The sequence below is a fragment of a genome, unplaced genomic scaffold (assembly GCF_019419815.1).
Source record: "Pyrus x bretschneideri cultivar Hongxiangsu unplaced genomic scaffold, Pyrus_bretschneideri_v1 Contig2, whole genome shotgun sequence".
NCBI classification, from domain to species: Eukaryota; Viridiplantae; Streptophyta; class Magnoliopsida; order Rosales; family Rosaceae; genus Pyrus; species Pyrus x bretschneideri.
The window spans coordinates 14,165,073-14,175,400 of NW_025999501.1; the positions used below are offsets into that span (position 1 = coordinate 14,165,073).

General features: G+C 34.7%; 1 protein-coding gene across 1 annotated transcript; it reads left to right on the forward strand.

Moving 5' to 3' along the window:
- Positions 1 to 3,801: 3,801 nt before the first annotated feature.
- On the forward strand, positions 3,802 to 5,208 carry LOC103963595 (short-chain dehydrogenase TIC 32 A, chloroplastic-like; the record flags this gene model as incomplete). The annotated part of the gene is made up of 5 exons (XM_048583448.1): positions 3,802 to 3,845; positions 3,942 to 4,021; positions 4,135 to 4,282; positions 4,368 to 4,439; positions 5,157 to 5,208. Coding segments are annotated over 5 exons (396 nt in total), but the record flags the coding sequence as incomplete, so codon positions are not given.
- Between the last annotated feature and the right edge of the window lie 5,120 nt (positions 5,209 to 10,328).

Below are 10,328 nucleotides of genomic sequence, written 5' to 3' on the forward strand. Positions count from 1 at the left end.
TCACTATTTGAGCCATAAAATCCAAAATGATTGTTGATAGCTACTTTAGCTTCAAAAGTCAAAACCACAATCATTAGAAAAGTAAAAGAAGCCAAAATTTTATTTTGTCATTCTTGATTGTACTCCTGATGCAAGTCATGTGGAACAGATGAGTTTAATTTTGAGATGTGTTTACTTGTCAAGTAGGTTAATAAATATAAGGGAGTATTTCATGGAGTTTTTAAGTGTGGAAGATACATCATGACAATGACTTTGTAATGAGTTGCAAGATGTCCTAAAGTCTCTTGATCTTGATATTGATAATACGAGGGGACAATGTTATGATAATGGATCTAACATAAGAGGGAAACACCAAGGTGTCTTGGAAAAGATTGCTAGACATAAATCCCAGAGCCTTTTACATGCCATGTGGTTCTCATTGTCTTAATTTAATAGTTTGTGATATAACAAGTTCATGTTTTAGAGCAAAATCATTTTTTGGAGCATGTCAATGCATATATACGGTGTTTTCCAACTCTACAAAGCATTGAAATATTTTGTTTGAACATATTGATGGTTTAACTTTGAAGTCATTGTCAACTACTCGATGAGAAAGTTACATTGAAAGTGTTAAAGCAATTAAATCCCAAGTAGCCTAGGTTAGAAATGCTTTGTTTAAGTTGGTGGTAATTACTGAGAATCCCTAATTGAGTAGGGATGCAAGATGTTTAGCATTAGGAGAACTTTCAAGCTTTGGTTTTGTATTAAGTTTGGTTATTTGGTATGATATTTTGTTGAAGATTAACATAGTGAGCACAAAATTACAATCTGAAGACATACGTCTTGATGTTGCTATAAAGGCATTGGAAGCATTTGTTACGTTTTTTGAAAACTACAGAGAAACTGGTTTTGCTTATGTCATGAGTGATGCTAAAAAAATTGCACTTGATTCGGAAATTGACCATGTTTTTCAAACTAAACGTCATAGACCTAGAAAAAGACATCATGATGAAATTAATGATAATGAAAGGGAATAACAGTCTGCTGAAGAATCATTTAGAACATATTATTTTCTTCTTATAGTGGATGTTGCTCTTTCTCAACTGAAACACAGGTTTGAACAGTTAAAGGCTTTTGAATCTATTTTTGGCTTCTTGTTTGATGCACTGAAGTTAATTTCATTGGATGATCAAGAGCTAAAAGAAAATTGTATGAATCTTGAAGCACATTTGAAATATGGAAATACCATAAAAGTAGATGGAGCCGACTGATGTTCCGAATTACAGGTTTTGCAAATGATTTTACCTGAAAAATCATTTCTCTCTAATAACCTTTGGACATCCATGGAAATAGCAAACTTTGTAAAAGAAATTGACATGTGTCCTAATGTCTTAATTGCTTATCATGTACTGTTGACTATACCCGTGACCGTGGCATTTGTAGAAAGAAGTTTTTCACAATTGAAATTATTAAAATCTTACTTGCGGACCACTATGACTTAAGATAGGCTAAATGGATTAACAATCTTATTGATAAGCTCATATTTATATAAATTTTACATCAAATTCACTTGTCTTTTCTTAGTTAATTCCTTATATTTTTGAGCTATTTACTTTGCTTTTGTGTTTTGTAGGATTTGTCAAGTAAAGAAAAGAAAAACTGCCTGTGCAGGTCAGCTGACTTTGGAAGCAAGTTGCGGATAGCTCAGAATGAATTAGAGAATGAGTCTTATATGCTTGGAAAGCTATGGATGTCGATTTTCTGGAGCATTTCGCAAATTGTTAATATCATTTTTCTAGAAGAAGTTATAGCCATTTTAACACTGAAAGGTTCCCAAGAGGCTGAGTAGTTTGTAACTGACAAGAAAGCATTGAAAGCAATAAATCCAATAAAACTAGCAACCAAAACTGATGCAGCCAAGAACAAGCCAGCTGACACCTATTCAAATATAAGAGGAAATAGAAAATTAAGTGGGAGTAATGGGCATAAAGGCTGCCCAAAGAGTTACAATTGTTTTAGCATTGCCTCTCACTTATTGTCATCACTAAATGGCTATTAGTGAATGAGTTATGGACAAAAAACTGTGGTAGGAGAAAAGAAGAAAAGGGTTGCAGGTTGCAGTGGCAAACAGTGGAAAAAAGGTGGAAAAAAAGATAGAAAAAAAAAGAAGGAAAGCAAGGAAAAAAGGCAAGGCTGCTGCGATGGGGAAGGAAGGAAAGGAAGGAGGAAATCTTGGCATTCTTTTCTTTCGGTTTTATCTTCTCAAACTCATGTCTTTCTTTTGGTATAATTTGAGAATTATGTGTAACTAATTTTTAGTAGTTGGGCTGTTTTGAAGCCCCTAATATGATTGTAAGTTTGTTATGACATTTCGTTTGAATTACTTTTATGAATGGATGAAAATTGGTTCACTACTTGTCTCATTGATGAATTCTTTATGTGTTTTCTACGGATGCATACTTAGTAAGTATATCTAGGATTCTAATGCTATGAATATGTGTGTGCTTGCCCTTGTCGAATGAGGACCTACATATGTTATAGAGTAGTACTTGTTAATTGCGATTAACATGTGAATCAATTTCTAGGATAAGTAAGACAACGCTAGTACTTACGATGCCTTGTGATGACTCAAACTCTTTTTGTTCTTAATGATTTCTACTTGTTAAATATATGAACACACCATTCTAGATTGCATGTTAGGGATTAGGTTAAGTTGAAAATGTCATTCTCTTAACATACTACATAAGAAAGAGTAATAGGTTGAGTTCTAATATTGAGCCAACTTGAGCATCTTCATCCGAAAATGAAAGGAATTTGAATGAAACATAACATGTTTGCATGATTATAAATGGTGGTGGATAGCAATTCCCCTAACTCGTTTTTCTTAATTTGCGAACTACTTAAAATCTGTTTTTGTCCTGTTTTTGTTCGATTTAATTTAAATAGCAAATCAACTCCAAAAATCCCAAAATTTTGTGTGAGTGTATCTCTGTGTGTCTAGTGTCTTCATATAAAATTTCGTAGACTTTAAATAAGTGTAAGTCCGTCTAATAATTATATTTCGGTGGCTGGTCAGTAGGGACAGCAACACACTTTTTGTGACATTTTAAGTAGTTAGATACAACAATCTCTTGTGCAAAAGACCCTTATTACTTTGGGGTGTGCTTTACATCCATGGAAATAGCAAACTTTGTAAAAGAAATTGACATATGTCCTAATGTCTTGATTGCTTATTGTGTACTGTTGGCTATAACCATGACCGTGGCATCTGTAGAAAGAAGTTTTTCAAAATTGAAATTATTAAAATCTTACTTGCGGACCACTATGACTCAAGATAGGCTAAATGGATTAGCAATCTTATGCATTGGAAAGGATGAGATTGAATACTTGGAGTATGATGATATAATTGATGATTTTGCTTCAAAAAATGCCAGAACAATTTCTTAAAGGTTGAAATTTCAAGGAGTTTTGCTAGGAGTGGTTGTATATAATTGTACTTTTGATTGTCGGGGTTTAGGTACTATGTCCCCCCGTTGTATATTTTCTCAAGTAATATAATTTGGGCATGGGGGCCTAGCCCCTAGCTTCGACTGGGTTCCAGCCCTCTTTAAATTTTTTTTTAAGCATATGTTTCTGTATTTTAAAAGGGCACATTTTGAGCTTTCGCACTGGGTACCAAAAAACTCAGAATCGACCCTGCTTGTCAGCAGAGTTTTTGGGGCTGTTTTTCTTTGCACTTAGGATGCAATGACGATATTTCAAGTTAATTACATATTTTAAAAGATTGATGCATATTAGCGAATGGTAGAATGTGCTAATTGACTCGATATCTTCAACGCTCTCGACCTCCCTCTTAACCTCTTAATGTGATCATCCCTTTCTCAGCTTCCACTGTTGCGTAACTAGTTCCATTTCTGTATCTTATACACTGTCATAAAAATTTGGTTCATGTTGTGTTGCAGAAACAATGCTGGTGTTATGTTCTGCCCCCACCGGCTTTTGGAAGACGGAATTGAGATGCAATTTGCAACCAATCATCTTGGTAATCACTATGATTCATATTTTTGTTGAGATCTATCAGATTTCATTGATGATTATCTTATACAAACCTTTTTAGTTATTGTATTCTAGTTAAGCAAACTACCTATTTTACAGCTCATTTTCTCTTTACAAACCTTATCCTCGAAAAAATGAAGCATACTGCCAGAACTACTGGTATGGAAGGCAGAATTGTGAATTTGTCATCGATTGCTCTTATACACTCTTACAACGGCTTAATTCGAAAAATCAATGATTGGAGCGGGTAAGTAATGATTTGAGTAATCCATTGTGGTCTTTCACAAACCAGCTAGACCACGATACATAAATTTCTTGTTTTGTGTTGTTAGTTACTCAGACAAAAGGGCATATGGGCAATCCAAATTAGCAAACATACTTCATGCCAATGAGCTCTCTCGTCGATTGCAGGTGATTTTGTTACCTACATCATGCACATTAACACCACGTGACAGTGATGTTGTTACGTTAATTTGCACTCTACAAAAATGCCCTAATAGTTATCACGCATGCACACTAACACCATCATTTAGAACTACATACATATATTGTTATGAGTTTCACTTACATACTGTTATGTAATAAGTCTCACATCACATTGTTTTTCTGGTCAATGCACTTAAGTTATTAAATTAAAGTGCATTCATTGCTCAATAATATAACATATCAACTTTTTTTCATCTTTCATATTATAACAGTTGATAGTATACCCATCACAGTTAAATCTATATCACAAAATAGCCTTGTCATGCTCATTTTTCCCCGAAAATAAGGGTGCCTATGGTGTTGTGGTGAATGTTTGACACTTGCATTAATCACTGGCAAAAAGAGTAGATCCAAAGAGATTCGTACCACAAAATTAAGAGCCTTCAATGTTTTGCAGTTTGTAGGAAAGAAGAATAAACATTGCAGTTTGTAGGAAAGAAGAATAAAGTCAAATTACTAACTTCAGAAGGGCAAATAAATTTTAGGGTCCCATGGACTTGTATAACCCCATATGAAAATCATTATCTACTCTTTCAATAATTATTTTTGTATGTATGTTGTTCTACTGTTAATTTAAACGTATACGCTCGTATGATTATGTACAACATTTTTAACATGCATATTGCTTGACGTACAGTGCTGGGAGAAGGTGTGAACATAACTGTCAACTCAGTCCAGGAATCTTAATAACACCCCCTCTTTTTTATTTTTTTTTAAACTACCGCACCCCTTACCCACCCCAAACTTCGAACCCAAGGCCTAGACTACCCCCACACCTTACCCCACATCCTCACCACTATTACACCACACCTTAATGACACCCTCATGAGGCATTCTGCATTGAGTATGCATGCTAACGCACATACATCATGTATGTAGGGTTATATGTATATATATCATGACGTTCTTGGCGCTTCTCTGAAATGTATTTTCTCTTTATATTTTCACGTATAGAGTGTAGAATTATATTTTTGATAAAACCTCATAGATTTGAAATTCCCATGCAAAATGAATTATGCCTTTATTTAATTTCCATCATCGATCTTTTTTTACGTAGAAACTTTGAAGTTCTTCGCCCTTTGGATGTGGAAGAATGTACCTCAGGTAATTAATTAATGAATTACTGTTTTTGTTTAACAGATGATTTAAACGGTTAAAAGGCAGTAATTAGCTGACTGTATATTTTGCATGCTGCATTTTCTAAATGGTACGTTTCACTTCCACAGGGAGCAACCACAACATTGTATGTTGCTCTGCACCCAAAACCGAAGGGTGTGACCGGAAAATACTTGGTCGACTGCAACGAGTGTTGGAGCAATATTAGAAAATATGAAAATAACACAAGAATTTCAATAATAATAATCATAAAGAATTCATAACATCAATTATGTATGAGATTAATAAAAACAACTAGAGAAAAAAGGTAGGAAAAACAGACAAACTTGGAGATTGAGGCTTGCATAAATGCAATGTCCTAAAGACATAATTTCGTCCCTATTCTTGTGATTGTAGTTCGGTAGGCGTTCATCTCTCAGGATTCAACAATCTATAATTCGAAGTTGAAGCACTTCAATCTTTGGACTCTGACGAACTTTATATATTCCGTACTCTCAAGACACAACTCGTAATTTGATAAACGAAGAACAAGATAAACAAAGTGAGGAAATCCTATTTCTCAAGCGTAAAAATTAACTCTAATTTTTCTTATTCCTTAATGCCATGGTTTCATGAGGTTAAATAAAACCGTAGACATTGATTGGCGAAGAGATGCATACATACGTTTTTTAGATGGCACCATTTCAAAAGGTCCATACTCAATGTGGCAGCACTTTGTGTAAGATGGCACCCACTTAATAACAAATACGGTTTGATACAAACGGTTAAAGCATTTTTCATTCAAATATTGAATTAAATATTATAATTATTATTATAATATATAAATTCCAAAAATCCTTCACATGAATGAAAAATTAGGAAGAATTTGAGAGTACAGGCAGACGAGGAGATGCATCGGGACAGATGTCGGACTTGAACCTAACCTAGCGAATACTTATTGGATTTACTTGGTGAGCAGTGGATGTGAAACATCTTGAACTGTTCACCGCAACAGTAAATCGAGACAATAAGCAACACACATCACTAATCCTAATATATTACGATTCATACGATTGTGTTCATTTTAGTCCTAAACAAATCCCGAATTCATGAGAGCTTTAGAAAATTTAGTCATGTCATTCTCATAGAAGCAACCCACTTTTACTCTCACATATATGACCACTAATTAAGAATACTTTGTAATATTCCTTTTATTTATAAGATATCATTGTCATTAAGTATAAATATACATCCTAAAACTTTTGCAGACAACACAGTTCTTTTATCGTAGGAATGAGGTATACAGTGTGTTAACTTCTTTGAATCATGCCCAACTAGTTTGCCTATTGAACTTAGACCATGGGATCTCCAATCAATTAAGTTGGGTTTCCGCTCTGCTGATTCATTAGTTATGTTGGCTTTAGCCTCATTCCTCTCGATGATCAACTTACTCTCTAATCAAACCTTTATTAATTGGTACCACTAAGGTTTACTATCTTTAATGGTGTGCACAATCTATCTCAATTTCAAGTACTCAAAAGTGTGTGTGTGTGTGTGTTGGGACTTTTGTAAGTAATTTGCTAACATTATAGGAAGTGGACTTCCCCCACATTTAAGATATTTGTAAGATGGTCTCTAAACTTGTCATACCTTAAACAATTACTCATTACAAGAGATGACATTTTGATTTTCTCACTCAATTAGCAAATTACATATCCATTCTTCTTAAGCAAATCTCATATCTCAAAGATAAATAAGCGACCCCCACAATTCTTTCATAATTGTGGTTAATTTTTTTTGTCATTGAATTGATCACATTTTGTAGTTTAAGTAGGAAATGATTAAGATATAGACTCTATCTATTTTCTTAGGCCTTAATATGCCTCACTACTCAGTTCTAGGCAAAGCACTTCTTGGCTTTCATCCTTAGCCTACTTTCAAATTGCCATGGATGACGGATCTGGAACCTTCACAAAGGAAATGTCATCCCCTTTTGAGTTCAGGCTTTGGCCTATCAAAGTGACCATGCAAAGTATTCTAATACTTTCGTAGTCTCTTTATGCCCTTCAACATAGGTCTTGACCCCTACAATTTAATAGTCATCTTACTAAGAGGAGAGCAACTTCATCCCAAATAATGAAGCTTTATGCCTTGACTAATGGAACATCACTTATGATGCCGCATGTATGAAATAATTGTCCAAAAGATCCTTACCTCGTTGTTGCCTGATTCTATCAATGTTTGCGGAACGGCTAGGCCTGCAGATATGAGTCACATCTTGGATGACTCGACGGGAATGTGAGGCTCTTTGGCTTCTTGCTTTGTCATCTCTGCTTCTACGCTCTTCATCCTCATCTTTTCTGTCTCATTTTGGGCCACTTGGAAATTGAACATTTCTTCCCCTTGCTTAAACAATTCTTTTTCTTGCTCCTCGATTTCCTACAACATCCTTGAAGAAGAAGACATTGTAAGAAGGAAGTAGAAACTATGAATATTAATGATAGAGATTTTGATTTTGGTGAAAAATGAAGTAGAAACTATGAATAATGATAGAGATTTTGATTTTGGTGTGTGATTTCTTAGGATGGATCATGGATGGTGGGTTTATAAAAAAAGGATTAGGTTGTAGATAATACCACGTGGCATGCTGTCATTCGTTCAAAATCTGATCGAAATCTATCCTCAAAGATTTGTAAACAGATTGTGACACGTGGTGCGACGTGATTGGTTAGAAATCTTATTGGAAATCTATCCTCAACAATTTTGAAAAGGTAACGACATGTGGCATGACGGTATTGGATAAAAATCTTACTGAAATCTATCACCAATAATTTTTTTTTCGGGTAATGACACGTAGCGCAACGAGAACTATTAAAAATCTTATCCGAAATTACAAATTAAATTATTTTGTATTATTTTATAAAATAAAAAATACTAATATTTTATTGCCTATTGCCGGCTATTCAATTTAAGGGTGGAGATGCAAAAGGCAGTTACTGTTCATTAAAGGCAATTACTATTCATTGGGTGGATTCAATAGTGAGCAGCCCTAGAGGGCCTTTGCAACGCTGAAGTTGCTCTAATGTTCGGCGTAGAAGGCCAACGACCAGTTGCTAATTATGATGTTCATACGTGAGTCATGGCATGGCCACAACACCCATTCCTTGTGCACTGCTACAACGTCGACAAGTCATTTGGCCTCCTGCTAGTACTAGACGCCACCAAAGTCCGATCAATATTGAATGACATTGACGGCGCCGTGTAACAGTCGCACTTTTCATTTAGTTACAAAACCCCAACAGGTCCTAAAGCACCTTCCCAACAGTAAATTCAGCCGATTTTATTATACCGACTTAATTATATTTACAACTCTAAAAATCAATTTGAGTCTCACTTAATCTTATCACTCTATTTAGACCATCTCCAACCCTTGAAGTAAAACCTAAAATTTTTAGCTCAGAAAATTTAGGTTTTAACCCGTAAACAACTTTTCTACTCCAACTCTTCTGGCCTAAATTTTTTAGCCCGAAATTATTGAAGAATAAATTTTGGCTAATTTTTTCTTTTAAGTAAATTTAAAAAAAAAAAATTAAGTACACTATCCTAATTTAATTTTATGAACATTTTAACCTAAAAATATTTAGATTCCAATAAATATTAAAAAAAAATCACTACATTTAGGTGAATTTTTTAAATTATTTTAATTGTTGGATTTAAAATTAGACCGTTAGATCTTTTTTTATACTGTTGGATTTGATCATATTAGCTATCAGCTGGTGGATTCAATAAATATATAAATATAAAACAAACAAAAAAATTTGAACGTGGATCGTTGGATGAACCAACAGCCCATTTAAACGTGGCCGCACGATCAGAAAAAGAGCTGTTAGGCTCATGATTGCCAGCAAACAGCCAGGGGACAAGCCTACATGGGTGGGGTCCGGCTGCTACTTCCTTGGAGCGTGCAAGGGTTTAGGTGAGTGAGAGATGGGCATTTGGGCTTCACTTTCTGTTTTCCACTCTCACATATGGGCTGCACCACTAATTTTGGGCTAAATCTTGGAGGGAATTTGAGTTTTGTTTAGGTTTTAACATTTAACTCAATTTTAGAACAAGGGTTGGAGAGAAAATGAGGGGAATAGAAGGGAAAATTTAGGACTTACTCCAAGGGTTGGAGTTGGTCTTATGTCTCGCTTTGACTTTTATTGTCAAAATCCTTAACAAGTATGTTAAACTGTTTATGTGGCACAAATAAACAAAGTGTTGCTAAGATGTGTGTCACATGTCTTAACAACAATGGGTCTTAATTGTGCAATATAAACATTGGCGATTGTGTTAACTTGTCACGCTCTGATCCCGACATACGTCCAGGATCGACACGTGACGTCACCAAATACCCGTATATCTAACATACCCCGTCTCCTAAATACATACAAAGTATCATTCAAGATCCAGATGCGTAATAATTTTTCGTATACTTTATGGCTGCATCTAACATCTTCGTTAGACTACCTATGTACCCTCATTAAGGATTAAGCCATTCGTAGTTCAAGTTCTCTATAACTCGACATATAACACGATTCGTTCAAGCCAAAAAGGCATAACATTTCTCAATCAAACATTTGGACTTGACAAGCATGAATTATTCAATTCAAGCTACATAATAACCCACATGATAATCAAGGTTTCTATTTCATCCATCATATACATCA